This window comes from Urtica dioica, chromosome 8 (genome assembly GCF_054948205.1).
Source record: "Urtica dioica subsp. dioica isolate 48M chromosome 8, U.dioica_male_clone48M_v1_H2, whole genome shotgun sequence".
NCBI lineage: Eukaryota > Viridiplantae > Streptophyta > Magnoliopsida > Rosales > Urticaceae > Urtica > Urtica dioica.
The window spans coordinates 2,875,063-2,890,453 of NC_142763.1; the positions used below are offsets into that span (position 1 = coordinate 2,875,063).

The 15,391-nt window shown below is 35.5% G+C and overlaps 3 protein-coding genes across 3 annotated transcripts; 2 read left to right on the top strand and 1 right to left on the bottom strand.

Moving 5' to 3' along the window:
- Positions 1 to 13: 13 nt before the first annotated feature.
- On the top strand, positions 14 to 5,589 carry LOC149387269 (uncharacterized). The gene is made up of 15 exons (XM_089622116.1): positions 14 to 266; positions 368 to 675; positions 780 to 873; positions 1,022 to 1,071; positions 1,618 to 1,851; positions 1,980 to 2,044; positions 2,355 to 2,415; positions 2,501 to 2,618; positions 2,701 to 2,782; positions 2,865 to 2,937; positions 3,022 to 3,083; positions 3,164 to 3,247; positions 4,330 to 4,776; positions 5,001 to 5,186; positions 5,285 to 5,589. The coding sequence occupies exons 2-15, from the start codon at positions 612 to 614 to the stop codon at positions 5,393 to 5,395; spliced, it is 1,731 nt and encodes a 576-aa protein (XP_089478242.1). The 5' UTR covers positions 14 to 266; positions 368 to 611; the 3' UTR covers positions 5,396 to 5,589.
- A 2,053-nt stretch (positions 5,590 to 7,642) lies between these two features.
- LOC149387270 (NADP-dependent D-sorbitol-6-phosphate dehydrogenase-like) lies at positions 7,643 to 10,046 on the bottom strand. The gene is made up of 6 exons (XM_089622049.1): positions 9,818 to 10,046; positions 9,265 to 9,359; positions 9,079 to 9,196; positions 8,829 to 8,961; positions 8,254 to 8,473; positions 7,643 to 8,015 (listed from the first exon to the last, which is right to left on the bottom strand). The coding sequence occupies exons 1-6, from the start codon at positions 9,951 to 9,953 to the stop codon at positions 7,785 to 7,787; spliced, it is 933 nt and encodes a 310-aa protein (XP_089478175.1). The 5' UTR covers positions 9,954 to 10,046; the 3' UTR covers positions 7,643 to 7,784.
- A 1,242-nt stretch (positions 10,047 to 11,288) lies between these two features.
- On the top strand, positions 11,289 to 13,322 carry LOC149387271 (V-type proton ATPase 16 kDa proteolipid subunit). The gene is made up of 3 exons (XM_089622050.1): positions 11,289 to 11,499; positions 12,004 to 12,289; positions 12,862 to 13,322. The coding sequence occupies exons 1-3, from the start codon at positions 11,421 to 11,423 to the stop codon at positions 12,992 to 12,994; spliced, it is 498 nt and encodes a 165-aa protein (XP_089478176.1). The 5' UTR covers positions 11,289 to 11,420; the 3' UTR covers positions 12,995 to 13,322.
- The last annotated feature ends 2,069 nt before the right edge of the window (positions 13,323 to 15,391 follow it).

Genomic DNA, 15,391 nt, shown 5'->3' on the forward strand with positions numbered 1-15,391 from the left:
AAAGCAAAAGGCTCAGAGAAAGAGCACTTGAATGTGACTCTCTTGCCTATAGATTCTTCGTTTCAAGGTGTTTTGTCTTGATTGCCTGATTTCATCTAACCATCAAGAAATGCCTCACATCAACTCTCTCTCTCTCTCTCTCTCAGGAAGTTTGGAATACGATGAATAACGGGCAAATCGAAAGCAGGCTTGGAAGCTGGAAACATCTGCTATAAAGAGCCTCCAGTAAACTTTGTTGTGTCGTCGCACTCCAAAGGCTGAAGAAGGTACAACAAGCAGTACTTTTGTATGTTTTTTTTCATAAAAAGTTAGATATGCGTTTTTTAGTTATTTTGGTGACGATACTAAATTATGTTCTTAAATCCAGGCCAAGGCGGGCACTTGGGAAGGGTGAGATGTTTGGAGGAAGAAATAAAATAAAAAAAAAAGAGAAAAAAAAAAGTAAAAGGGAAGAGGAAAAGAAAAAAAATAGAAGGAAAAAAAAAAGAAAAGAAAAAAAATGAGAAAAAGAAAAGAAAAAAAAAGGTGGAGGAAAAGAAAAGAACAATAAAAAAGAGAGAAGGAAAACGAATAGAAAAAAGAAAAGAAAAAAAAAAGAGAAAAGGTGAAATATGAAAGTGGGAATGGGGATAGACGTTGCCCAGAGTTCAATGTGCAAGTTCTGCTTCGATGGAGGTTAGTTGTTCTCTGTCTGTCTGTCTCTCTCTCTCTTGATCGGTTGATATTAGGTTTATTTTATTAAGCAGTTTCTTTCTTTTTTATTGTTCTCAACTGCACAGATATTGTTGTCCTTTGTCGTCTTATACATCACTTTAATCATTACAGTGGATTAAAGATCCTGTGTTCAAACCTCGCCGCCAATGATGCCGACGGGTAAATTACACAAACATCTTTCATTTCTTACAGCGGATAAATTACACAAATCTTTCATTTCGACACCGCAAATATACAAAACAGAAAGCTTTCTGTAGTAGTTTTTACTCATTACTTTCTTTGCTGGATTTTATAATTTTGATCATAGTTCATTCATGGCAAGGCCTGGAAACAAAATCATACAACCCAAACTGGCGGGTATGTCTCACCTTGTCATTGTTTCAATTTCTCTTGCTTTATTTATAGCTACCTTTTTTTCTTCCCATGAAATCTTAGGATACAACAAATAAAATATATAAGCCAGATTTTATTGATTGACTCGCATGAATAGGGATAACTTCAAAAATATGATTAAATAGAAGGTTTTTTCCGACTATCTATTAGTAAATCCTTGTGTTACTTTTATTACTATAATTGTCATTAAATACAGTTTTTTATTATATATTTGTAAATGAATATAGTTTTTTATAACATGGACTGTCGTAAAAGTGGAAAACAAAAACCTTGCTGATGGATAATAAGCAGAAATTGTGTACTCTTTATGTATCTAACGCAACTATATATATGCCTTTTGGAAAATGAGATGTGTAGGAAACATCTCAAATCTGCCTAGTTAACTTGGTTCTATATTTAACATAAATTTATTTTTAAATATATATTATATTAAATTCCTGTTTAGGTGCTTCTTGGTTCTATATATATATTTTTTATAGCTTATTGATTCCAATTTCCCCATTTTGGCAGCAAGCCATCTTCCATACAACCGCAATGGGTTTAAATTTTTTACAAATGGGGGTGGGCTGGGAAAACCCGACATAAAAAACATCTTGGAACGAGCTGCTGAAATATACAATAAACCTAATACCAACAACAACAACAACAACAACAAAGCCTCTGCGAGTGTGAGGAAAGTTGATTACATGAATGTGTACACTTCTGATCTTGTGAAAGCTGTTCGTAAAGCTGCTGGAAATATAGGTATCGTCATTAAACTAATCCCAGGATTATGATTGTCCTTTTTTATGTGACAAGGTTACTATTGCTTTTCTATGACTAGTAAAAAAAATTTGGATTCTAAGTGTTTTGTGTTTCTCCCTCAATCTCAGAGAGGCCACTGGAAGGGTTCCACATCATCGTTGATGCAGGCAATGGAGCAGGAGGATTTTTTGCAGTAAGTTTCCCGTTCAATATTGTTTGAAGTCAACAAAACTACATGGCTTTAGCTTGTTTCTGGTCAACTTTGTGAGACCCCTATGCAGCTCTGATTTTTACATACGTGAATCAATTAATTTAGGGTGTTCTTGCTAAATAGCCAATTGAATCTAATGGATTTGCAAAATAACCTAAGTTTGTCTAAAACTGTTGAAATAGCCAACATTAGCTATTTTGTGATTCATTTAGTTTCGATATGGCTATTTTGTACATTCTTTTCTATATAATATAATCAAGATTTTACTTATGCGCGTTTTCTATCTTTTTAGGCGAAGGGGCTCGAACCTTTGGGAGCAGTTACGCTTGGTAGCCAGTTTTTGGAGCCAGACGGTATATTTTAATATTGGATATGACATGGGTCTTTTTATATACTTTCATATTGTATTCGGCTCTGAAGAGTTTCTTTTTGAATCAGGCATGTTTTCAAATCATATCCCAAATCCAGAGGACAAGACAGCAATGAGGGCTATCACTAAGGCTGTTCTTGATAACAAGGCTGATTTAGGAATCATCTTTGATACGGATGTTGATCGGTAAATCTTCTTTCTTGCCAACTAATGACTTTGCTTCACAATATGATAACAACGGTGTTGATAATTAAAAAAACGTGTCTAGATCTGCTGCTGTGGATTCCACCGGCCGTGAATTCAATCGCAATCGCTTGATTGCGTTGATGTCTGCAATAGTTCTCGAGGAAGTATAGCTTTCACTACTCTGGGTCTTTTTAAGGGCATGTTTAGTGAATATAATTTAACTTGTTCTTTTTGCGTTTTCTCTAGCATCCCGGCACTACAATTGTTACTGACAGTGTGAGATCAGATGGTTTAACAACATTTATTGAGAATAAACTAGGTATAACGAATTTTGAATTGGACGTCTCTATTCTTTTTTTTTCTTCTCAACATTCTTTATGCATTAAAATTATAATCTTCGCAGGAGGGAAGCACCATCGCTTTAAAAGAGGTTACAAAAACGTCATTGATGAAGCTATTCGTTTGGTAGGAAACCCATCTCTTCCACTCGATTGTCTTTTGTTTGTAGATTTGTTATAACTAAAGCTTGAATATCTCAAGAACAGAGATACCTTCGATCACAAGAAGCCGAACAACAAAACCAAGTGAATAATTTTTTTTTTTTAAAGAAAAAGATCAAAGAAGAAAAATGAAGCAAACGTGTGCGAGTACGGAAAATGAGTTCTGCGCACGAGAGGTTCCTTGGATTTTTATATTCCTAGCTAACTGTAAAAGGATAATTGGATCTATGTTTCCAAGAAACATTTTCCACTCAAGTTTTTCTCCCTCAAGTTCTCCACAATTTAAACTTTAGACAAGGAAGATGATAGGGATTTCCAGTTTATTCTAACTCTGTTAAAATTTTGGTGACGTGGATATCAAATGTGATTTAAAACATGTTTAATTATCAAACTACCCTAAGTTGTTTATTATTATTATTATTATTAATGTGATTAAAAACATGTTTAATCATCAAATTACCCTAAGTTGTTATTATTATTATTATTATTATTATTATTATTATTATTTAAACATGAAATTGGGGGAAGTTATCTTCTTCTTCTCAGCTTTCTCTTCTACATCATCGCTTTTCTTATCTTCTTATGATTCCTCTCCTACATCTTCACTGGTTTTATCATCTTGTAGCTCTGTCCCAGTTTCCATGGCTACAATCCTTCAACCGACGGAGTACCACTGGAGCTTTCTAAAAATTAAGTTTTAGTTATCAAAATTAAAAAAATAAATTGCCTCCCTCTGCAATTCAACATAATCAGATTTTAGAGACATCTTTGAGTTCAAAAACGTGGGAATCAGAAACCCACCAGGTGTTCGACAAAACACCTCATAGAAAAAGAAAGAATGGGGAACTTCAGAGAAAGAATGGAAATCGAAACATGGACCAGATCTAATTTTTATTTTATTTTATTTTATTTCTTAAATTAAGAATATTGAGGAAAACCCAGCCTTCAAAAATCCTCTTCCATTGCAAGGCTCGCATAATATCCCTGCCACGTCATCGTCCGTGGAATTCGCTGATCCCGGGTCAGTCAACGATCCAAACAGTTGTGCATTTTTTTTTTGGGATCTCTGTAAATAATCAAAACTTATCAGTCGTCGCTGAAATGGGAGAGCATTGAAGGGGCTTCGAAAGCCGCCATGTGATTGCCGAAGAAGCGAGTTGCAGAGAGATTCGTGAGGGTGTGAAGAGTATTGGTGTTGTGGTGCTCATCAGAAGTTTTTAAATAATCAAAACTTCTCCCTCGTCGCACTCCGAGCGAAGCCGCCAGCTTTCAAGCTCAGAGCCGTCCACGTCACCCGGCTCCGCTACACCGCGAACTCCTTCAACCTCACTCTCGTCGCCGAGGTCTCGATCCGAAACCCTAACTTCGGTCGGTTCCGGTACGAGGCGAACAACTCGGCGGCGGTGTTTTACGGCGGCGGAAAGGTCGGCGAGAGGAGACTCTCCGGCGGGAACGTGAAGGTGAGAGCGACGAAGACGGTGAACGTGACGATGGATCTCCGGTCGAGTCTGTTGCCGGAGGGGAAGAATTATCTGGAGAGGGATTTGGGGTCGGGGATGTTGAATCTCACGAGCTTTTCGAGGTTCAGTGGTAGTGCTCATATGATCGGGGCTTTCAAGACCCGGAAGACGACGGAGATGAGTTGTCAAATGACTTTGGTGCTCAAGACTAGGCAAATCAAGAATCTCAGATTTGCAATTAATAATTTATCTAAATATTAAACAATTTATTATTATTATTACTATTATTATTTTGATATTTGGTCTTAGATGTGTTAGTTTACCATATTACCCTCTATTTATGCCGCACATGTTTATCACATGACTTAAAAATAGACGGAATGGTAAAAAGTTTGACGGAATGGGCATTTATGTAACAAAAGGAGAGTTCAGACACTGATTTTGTGGAAAATAAGAATTTAGGTGGTCGAATTGCCAAGAGTTCAGGGGGAATTAATGTAAATTATCTTTGTTTTTATTGTCCTTGTCAGGTTCGGGTTTCCGGTTTTGGCGGTTGGTTTCTTCTTAGACTCTCACTCCACGATCCTGTGCTTCCACTCAACATTGAGGTACACAACACTACACAAACCTTTTATTCATTTTTTTTTTTTTTTTACTTTTTATTTATTAGTGTGGTCATATGTAAATGACATTTCAATTCCAACAGGCGCCGAGCCGTGAACGTGCTGTGAAGCTTGGCCTCGTTGTGCTCGCTGCTGCAAAAGAGTTCGCCGCATTGGACACATCTGATCTCGACGAATTCGTCCAATCCTCCTAATGTTTGCAAAGTCATTTACCTATAGAATAAATGCAAAGCTATGGTTCTGTAACAAGGCATCATATATATGTTTTTTTTTTGGGGGACATTGGGGTTCATGAAAAAATATTGAATAAAAATTTAAATTATAGTTCTGTAATGGTAATAAGGGGAAAATAGATTAATTCTTATTATTATTAAGGTAAGTTTTGAGAGAGAGATATTCGTTGCAAGGAGAGTAAGTCTAGAGTACTCTAGATAACATGCATAAGAACAAGTGTCACTTTATTTTGTGACAAATAAAAAGGCAATAATATGTCAAACACATACTAACGATTGCCTTTTATACAATTATTAATGACTATTTACAAATATTAACGTTTTTTTAACTTTGATAATATAATTTTGTAGCTATTTATTTAAAATTTACCAAAGATTAACAGTAAGACAAAATTTGAGTTTTCATATGGAGTTTTTTTCTTTTCTTCTCAAACTGAAACACTTCATAAAAAAAACAAAAATCGAGTCTTACACAACTTTACCCCTTTGTAATTTACTCCTCTTAGTGGTGTTTGTTAACATATGATCATCAAGCTGAATTATGATAGTTTGGGGTAAAAAAAAGAAAAAAAGGACGACACCTTGCAACTATTGTCTTCATTGTTTATTTTACACCATAGAAGCAATGATCTAGAATTTTTTTTACTTTATTTTTAAAACCATAGAACAAATTATGTATACATATGTCAAAAGAACTACAATATAAACTAGAAATTAGTTAGTAAATAACCTTTTTTTTTATGAGGGGACCATTAAATATATAGTCATATTTACAGTTTTACATTGCTATATAACCAACGTGTCGTAAATCTTAGATAAATAGTCGCGTCTATGTATTTACAATGCGTGGAGACTCAATGCCATGTGAAACGAAAATCTCTATAACCATGTATGTAAGTGCATTTATTATTATTATTATTTCAAAAATTTTGTAAATGTTATTCTAATGCATATTTTCTGATGAAAAGAAAAACTCCTTAAAATGTTCTTTAACACACAACTTAGTAAAGTTCCAAGCCACCAAGTATTTGACGTCCATGTATTTACAATTGACGTAAATACCCAACTCTTTTATTTCAATAAAAAGGCAAACCAAGAATGTCATATCATCTTTATGACTATTTACCTAAAATTTACGAAACATTGGCTATATAGCCATCCAAAATTCTTAACTTGGCTACTTAACTATTTTTTGTTTTATTATTATAGCCAAATTATCATTTGTATTAAGAAATTAGCCTAATTTATTTTGAGTTTCAAAATTACTCCTGATTTCAACTTCTTCTTTGATCGTGAACCATGGGTCCAAAACCCTCTACGTGGTAATCGCAAGAAGGGAATCGGTGAACTTCTATACTCTATGCACCGGTGAGAAGGGAATCGGTCACTCCAACTAGCCGCTCCACTACAAAGGCTCGTCTTTCCACCGCGTGATCCCTAAATTCATGTGCCAAAGCGGTGATTTCAATGTCGGAAACGGATCGTTCGAAAATCTAATTGCAACCTTGAATCGAATCGCCTCAAGCAGAAGACTCAAAAAACCCTAGGTGCTCCTTGGGGAGACAATAAGATTGACTATTGTTTTTGTTACCGTTAATAAAATTAACAGTCAAATTAACTATTGTTCTTGTTACACTTAATAAGATTTATTTTTGTTCTTGAAATCGTTAATAAGATTAACTATTGTTCTTGTTACCGGTAATTAGATTGACTATTGTTTTTGTTAGTGTTAACAAAATTAAATGACAAAATTATATGATGGTTAATTTTATTTACTCTAACAATCAATAAAATTAATTGTTAAGAGTATTATTGGAATATTGAAATAATATTCTAGTGAATTGACTATCGGGAAATTGCATCAACTAGTAACAATTTTGATATTTTGGACTAAAATAGTAGTAACTAAGTTTTTGGACACTTTTACTACTAACTACAAATTTATATATCTACAATTGTTGTTAATCGTAGACTTATAAGTTTACAGTTTATGACAACTGTATACCTTCATTTCTATAGTTACTAGTAAAAGTGTAAAAAAAACATGGTTGTTATTATTTTTATCTAAATTATCAAAATTGCTACTAGACTATTTGTTGAGGCCATTTCCCTTTACTATTCTCCTAAATATATAAATAGTTGGACTACAATTTTAAAAGATGAGTTTATTTGGGCTAGCTACTTAGCTCGCCCTATAGACTATCCATATTCTGAACAATTTTCAAATCATGTATACGTAGTCTCAAATCCTTTTTTATGCATAGCAGTCGGACAAGTGAGAAATTAGTTTCAGACCGTGATCAACTCAATTGAAACTCAAACATCCCTCTCAAGAAAAAGGAAACTCAGGTCAAGCAAAGAGATCGATCCCCCAAAACACGGCCGGTTGATTGGTCCTCAACTTCTTATCAATGGTTTTGATCACATCCATGTCCTCTTTCGAGATCTCAAAGTCGAAAACTTGGAAATTCTCCTTCAGTCTCTCGACCTTCGACGACTTTGGAATGACCACCGTGTTTCTCTGAATCCCCCACCGGAGAATGATCTGGGCAACGCTCCGCTCGTACTTTTTCGCTAAACCCTGTGACCAATGAACCACCACCAATTCAATATTCTAATATATATAAATAAGGAAACCCAAATTAATTCTTGATAAACAATTCTATGACCATTTTGGGTGACCAATGAACCACCACCACCAATTCAATCCTCACATAATGCTTTGTGGACTATTAAATTCAGTTCGAGGAACATTTTGTTTCGAAAACTAGTTTAACTATTTATGCTAAAATAAAACGGTTAAGGAGAATCAAATTGACCTGGAGAACCGGATTGTCGAGGCAAGAAATCGAACCGAACCACTCGGTGTTGGCCGGGCCACCGCCGATGGGCGTGTGAGCCGTGACACAAATCCCGTGTTTCTGACAGAACTTCACGAGGCACTCGCGCTGAAAGTATGGGTGTGTTTCTATCTGGTTGACGGCCGGCTTGATTTTCGAGTAAGCCAAGCAGTCCCGGGTCAGAAATATGTCGTAGTTGCTGCAAAAAAAAATTTGTTAAAAAATCTTAGGACCCGTGTTTAGTAGTTAGTTCAGGGGTGATGTTTCGAATATCAGTAACATATTAGTCTATACTCTACATATAGAGCTTAGAAACAACCATCGAGTAATAATTTTAGAACTATTGGTCCCTCTCAACCTCCCAATTTTATTTTATATATTGCACCATTTAATCAACGGAATTATCAAATAAGCAACTCTCAACAAGGTCAATTACACTGGAAGCAAACAGAACCTGATTATAATCGTACATGAAATCTAGAATCACAGAACATGTTTTGTTCTTTTAGATCATTAGATATATTAATGATTCAGGTAGCCAAGAGACAGAGAACCTGATTCCGATGCTACGGACTAAGCCCATGGAAACGAGCTCTTCCATGGCGTGCCAGGTCGTTTCCAAGGAAATGGTCGTGTCAATGTCAAGCACTCCATCGTCGCCCAGAGCGCTGTCAGTCGTGCCCACTCCTAAAGAAATTTAACACAAACCGAAAAACCCACAAAAAATCAAATACATAAATAAATAAATAAAATGCTATGAAAATCGATCGTTCTAATATTAATTTTGAGTACACACAGACGCACCGGTGTGCTTTGTGGCTACGGGGAAGTGAACGAGGTAGAGATCGAGGTAGTCCAACTGAAGCTTCTTCAGGCTATTTTTACAGGCCTCGATGACATGTCCGTGGTCTGAATTCCACAGCTGAAAAAATAGGGGGTGTAAATGCGAGAAATCTTCAATTCTGGGGTAGTAAATTATAACGGACCGACCTTGGTGGTGATGAAAAGATCTTCCCTCTTGACAAGCCCAGTCTTGAACGCCTCGGAAAATGCCTCGCCGACTTCAGTTTCGTTCCTGTAATCGGCTGTAGCGCAAAAAACATTATAGTAATTACAATCAATATTCTCAGAATTCAATTATTCTGAGAGGATCACGAGAGGTAAGAATTTCCATGATAAACGCCTCGCATAAGCATATGGTTTGTGAACTATTGTGTTGGCCTTTTCATTTATTTGCAAAGCTATGAGTTTAACAAATGAGAAATTCATCTTAAGACCATCAAACTCGTAGCTGATTTGATCTTGATCGCACATAGTATTACAATACAGTTCCAATTATAAAAAGCACAAAAAAGCGAAACCTAAAAGTGATATCAAACTCATTCCTTGACAACAGTGATGACCTATCTAACAACCATTAAATTTATCAAATCCAAAAACACCTTTGAAATTCAGTGGTCTACAAAAGAATCCCAACCAATAAGAGAACAAAATCAGAAAAAAAAAAAAAAAAAAAAGTAGTTGATCTGAAAGAGTGAAGTACCAGCACAGTCGAAATGGCGATATCCGATCTTAATGGAGTTGAGAAGGAGGTCTCGGATCTCTTTCCCTTCCATTCGCCAAACCCCGAGACCAACCATCGGCATTTTGAACCCACTGTTCAGAGTTATCGCCGCCATTTCTCTTCTTCGCTTTATTTTATTTTTTCTGTCACGGAAACTCAGAATCTTGGACAATAAATAAGAGAAGACTATAAAGTAGTATTTAATCTAGTGGACTGATCGATTTCGAGCTAAAAATATTATTATTGGTTTTTTTTTTTTTTTAAATATCATTGAGTTTTGAAGAAAAAAATGGTGATTTTAAGTTAAATTTCTAAACATTAGAAGAGACATTTCGTTTTTAATATTTTTTTAAGTGAAATTATAAGTAACTTGTCGCTTTCATATAATATAAAACTTTGTTGCATGTTATTTTAGTGATTTTCTAGATCATATTACACCTTATATAGTGAAATGTGGATATCTAATTTTATATTATAAAAAATAACGTTGCACTTTTGGTATATAATATATTATAGGGATCCTTATATTACAACTTTTTAGGATTATACCATAAGCACGACTTTCTCGATAATTATAGATCAAATTTCAATAACTCTAATTTAATCCAAAAGTATGACTACTCATTTTATGTATTTACATTTTTAATCATTTTATTATCTCTATATATATGTGCCTCTCTATCTCTCTCTCTCTCTCTCGTGAGCTGCCGAATCCTCGCAGCGTTCATTTTCTTTCTCATAGAACTTGAAGTTTTTTTTTTTTTTTTTTCATTTGAAAAATCTGGAAATTTGTTTGAAGATGTATTAACATGTTGTCAATTTATTGACATGGATGTCAATAAATCTTCAAGAATTTTGATAATTTATTTGAAGATTTATCGACATCTTTGTCAATAAATCTTCAAAATGTTAATTAATCTTCAACTGACCCTAAATCTTCAAACGAGTTCTCGAAAATTTTTGAAGAAATTCACATAATCTTTGAAGATTTATTGGCATCCATGTCAATAAATCTTCGAACGAATTTTCAGATTCTTCAAACGAAAAAAAAAAAAAATCTTCAAACAATTCAACAACTCAAAAATTAAAAAAAAAATAGCCACGAGAGGGAGAGAGAGAGAGAGAGAGAGAGAGAGAGAGAGAGAGAGAGTGAGGAGAAGAAGAAGAAGAAGAAGATGATGGTTAAAAAGGTAAATACGCAAAATGAGTAATCATACTTTTGGATTAAATTAGACTTATTGAATTGTGGTACAAAATTATGGAAAATGTCATACTTGTGGAATAATCGCAATTTTTTATAATTTTTGCATCTGCAAACAACCTGGGCCAGGGACCTGACTGGGGTATGGGCCTACTTATATTGGGCCTTGATCACAGTTTGGCCCAACTGAGCCCAATAGCCCACAAAATCTCTTCATAGCTTGATTATAAAGTAGCTAAAAGTATGATATTTTCATTCCCACATCCGAGGCCTTTCATTCGTACTCACGCACAACAAGACAAGCCACACAGAGATCGAAGCTCTGTGAATTTTAACCGTCCCCGAGATCCGATCTCCGTCGCATCAGATCCAACTCCGGCGATGTCTTCCACCTTCTCCGGCGATGAAACCGCGCCATTCTTTGGCTTCCTCGGCGCCGCCGCGGCCCTCATCTTCTCCTGTGAGCTAAACCTCCGAGCCCTCCTTTTTTCCCCAATTGTTGTCCTTACACTCGATTCTCTTGGATTTCCGATCTGTTTGGGTTCTGATAATAGATACTTTTGTTGAGTATAATTGATCTGCGATATTGAATTGGATTCGGTTTGTTACTAATTAATTAAATGATCTAGGGTTTTCGGTTCATGATCTGATTTAAGATCAGTACTTAATTTAATCATAGAGTTTGAATTCATGACAAGTTTGTCTGTGGTGTTTGGGATGCGATGCATATTCGATTCTCTTAATTTTGATTTGACCTCAATTACGTAATTTAAATCTTCAACATACAGATTTATTCCCTTAATACCAGCTTTCAGATCTATTAGACTTTGGTAGGCACTGTCGTGGTATATCTGAACTATTTTGTTTGATACATGAGCTTAGATTGTTATCTAGATGATATAAAATTGTGCATTTGAGCTAACTGATTTTGACGTCAATCCTGGATTGTATTTGGTGGAATTAGGTATGGGAGCGGCATATGGAACAGCAAAGAGTGGGGTCGGTGTGGCGTCCATGGGAGTGATGAGGCCCGAGCTGGTGATGAAGTCCATTGTTCCAGTTGTTATGGCTGGAGTTTTGGGAATTTACGGTCTCATTATCGCTGTTATCATCAGTACCGGGATTAACCCCAAGGCCAAGTCTTACTACCTTTTCGATGGCTATGCCCATCTCTCTTCCGGACTTTCTTGTGGCCTTGCTGGGCTTTCTGCCGGGATGGCAATTGGCATCGTTGGTGACGCTGGTGTTAGGTATGGTTCGGACTTCTCTTGAAAATTTATGAACTTAGTCGTAGTTCTGGATAATTGATAGGGTTTAAGTTAGTGTTAGACCCAATAAGCCTGGGTTGAGTTTTCAGGCCCTCATCACAAAGATCGTAGGGTCTGGTGGGTGGCTAATTTACAGAAGAAGTTAGTGTTAGATAGTCTTCTTTTTTTATGTTTCTTCTTGCGGTAGTTGTAAACACTGTTTCTGGACGAAATTTTCGTCTTTTTCTTATCATCTTGATTTCATCTAATAAGCACAAGCTCACAGTCCTTCAGTCGGTCATATGGAATTTTAAAGGGTACTGTCTTAAGTGGAAGTGATTAAATAAAGAAGTGAACAAATTGTTAAGATATATTATATCAGCCAAGTGATGATCATTTAAACTTTTCAAAAACTGATAGTATTCTTACTCATCGTTTTGACACGTAGTATTAGCTTATTGTATTTGGAATGTACAAACACAAACAATTGGTTGTTTGCTGTTTAAGAATGTGTTTGTTACGTAGAGGCTCTGTGAATTTGTTGACATTTAATTATACGGTTTTAATCTTTGCAGGGCTAACGCTCAGCAGCCAAAACTTTTCGTCGGAATGATCCTCATTCTCATCTTTGCCGAAGCTCTGGCCTTGTACGGTCTTATCGTCGGCATTATTTTGTCTTCCAGAGCTGGTCAATCCAGAGCTGAATGAGAACTGGCTGTGCTGCCAAAAATTCTTTTTTATCTCTGATTAATGTATCGTCAAGCGTGGAGGTATTTCTTTTTTGTTTTGTTATTTATTCGTTCTCCGGTAGTCAAGGTGGTAATGGGGAAGAAAAACGGAATCATATTTGCCAAAATAACTGCCCTTTCGGTCCGCTTTGTATTGTTTCGTTTTTAGAAGTGAGATCGAGATTTACGTGACTGAATAAAAGCTTTTGAAGCTGAACCAGTTTGGTGGTTATTATTTGTATGTGTATTTTCCTATCAGACATTATAGCGTTTATTTATAATCATCATTTTGGGTCGAGGCGTATAAATGTTCTTGATAAGCCAATGCTGGATCATATTTCCTACTGAAAATAAAGGTTGAAGGAAATTTGTGTTGAAGCTGGTCCATGCCGCTATCTTTTGGATTTATCGTTTTAAAACAAATTTAATTCATATATGGTTCGTTTAGTAAACCAATTCGGTCCAAACCGCTTTTCAAATTGGACCAGCCGTTTTGAAAAACTGAGACTAGATCTACCCGTTATAGTAAATATATAGGCCTTGGATTTTTTCAATTTGTATATGAATTTTTTCTTACGAAAAAAAATAATATAATCTCAATTATAGCATGAATATTTTATAAATTAGTATGTTTTATTACTTTTATCTAAAATTATTAGGCTTAAACATGTAGAAGATACCAAAAAATTCGATCGGATCGGATTAGAAAAAAAAAAAAAGTTAGACCTTGACAATCCGGTTCAACTTATGATTTCTAAATTTTTTTTCTCGCAATCATAAATTTAAACATTTGTATGGCTCACGAGAGAGATCAAAGATATGCACACTTTAAAGAGTACCATGAAAGACATGAACAAGTGAGTTATGCTTACATGAAAACAAGACAACAAAATTGAATTCATTCATCATCCTACGGGGTATTAATGCAGTTGTTCTAGAAGAAACACGCATATAGAACTGGGAAAGTGAGTTATTATAGAACAGTGAATTCATGAACGGCACTCGGGGTACCTTTCCGGCTGCTTTTCTTGCATTATCTTCGCTTATCTCACTTCGTCATTATCTCACTAAAATCGAGCGTTCGATACCTCAATACCTTCGGTTTAGAGTATCTTCGATTGGTGCCTTTCGATACCTCTTCGATTATCTCACTCCGAGGATCAGCGCCATTTTTCTAGTTAGTAGTTTTTTATTTAATAAAGTCAAGTTAGAATAATAATAGAATTGATTTTTCCACTTTAATTTTGCCCCAAGTAAGCTTGGTATGCATATTCCTCCATGAACAATCATGTAAAAAAATATTCGCCCCTAGGTATTCTCTACCTACCCACCTGTGTCGGTTTCGGGTACAGGTACCCTTTTGTTGAAGGTCGTTCGAGCTTTTCCTGACATCTGTCGTAGATATGTGGTTCACACTTCACATGAAATTTCTGATAAGAGAGTCCGCATAAGATGTACTATCACCAAAATTGTACGGCCTCTTGGTCTAAGAATTCTTAGAAGGCCTCTTGCGCTTGGCATTGAATTTGATTCTCCATTAAAAGAGTTGATGGAAGCACAAAAGAATTGTCGTCCCACTTCAATATATGAGGGCTCGTCGAAAATAAAGAACCATTTAATGGACAATCATGGAAGTTCATGGCAAAATAGGGTGCGAGCGGATGATTTACGCCTCTTAGATTAATCTTCCAGGAATTGAATGCATTCTATGGAAATAGGGAGCACGTCAAGAGTGAGTGGTACTTCGAAGTAAAACCTTAACGGACAGCGTCAATATCGTCAATTTAGCTATTGACCCTTAAATATTTGATATAATATTGGTATACCATGATTTTAAGAGCGCTATTACGCGTCAGCGATCGCTGACCCAAACACATAGGTGAGAACCACATGACATGTGGGTCACACGGGTGTTTTCACATCGGATATTTATGTTTGATAACTCTTGTTTTTGACATTTTTTGTAATTTTAATATTGTGTTAATGCTATCTTTATTCATCAATGTTCGATGCTCTTGTTTTCGAGGTATAACATCTCAGGAAACAGTTACCTTACAAAAAAATCGACACATTTTATGATCGAGTAATCAAAATATTTGGGAGAAATTTCAGTTATATATATATATATATAAACCTTTCATTCAGAAACAATTCTTGAGCTTATTGTGAAATGTCATTTTTGTCCTTCTACTAGCATAAAATTTACAACTCTGCCACTGTAATTAAAAAGACCAAAAACCAAATAAAATTACAAATCTGTCTCGACGTCTCCAGAAGACTCTAGGATTCAACTTACAAATCCAGATATTTTTTTGGAAATATTATGTTTGTCTAAAGACTATAAATATAGATAGCGTTAGCAAGTCTACGTGTAGAA

Coding starts and splice junctions, on each gene's coding strand:
- LOC149387270 (XM_089622049.1), bottom strand. CDS start 9,953: ATGGCGGCGATAACTCTGAACAGTGGGTTCAAAATGCCGATGGTTGGT. Junction 9,360..9,817: donor TCGCCATTTCGACTGTGCTG/GTACTTCACTCT, acceptor TTTGCGCTACAG/CCGATTACAGGAACGAAACT. Junction 8,962..9,078: donor CGTAGCCACAAAGCACACCG/GTGCGTCTGTGT, acceptor AAATTTCTTTAG/GAGTGGGCACGACTGACAGC.
- LOC149387269 (XM_089622116.1), top strand. CDS start 612: ATGAAAGTGGGAATGGGGATAGACGTTGCCCAGAGTTCAATGTGCAAG. Junction 2,619..2,700: donor TTTGATACGGATGTTGATCG/GTAAATCTTCTT, acceptor AAACGTGTCTAG/ATCTGCTGCTGTGGATTCCA. Junction 3,084..3,163: donor TTGATGAAGCTATTCGTTTG/GTAGGAAACCCA, acceptor TCTCAAGAACAG/AGATACCTTCGATCACAAGA.
- LOC149387271 (XM_089622050.1), top strand. CDS start 11,421: ATGTCTTCCACCTTCTCCGGCGATGAAACCGCGCCATTCTTTGGCTTC. Junction 11,500..12,003: donor CGCGGCCCTCATCTTCTCCT/GTGAGCTAAACC, acceptor TGGTGGAATTAG/GTATGGGAGCGGCATATGGA. Junction 12,290..12,861: donor GTTGGTGACGCTGGTGTTAG/GTATGGTTCGGA, acceptor TAATCTTTGCAG/GGCTAACGCTCAGCAGCCAA.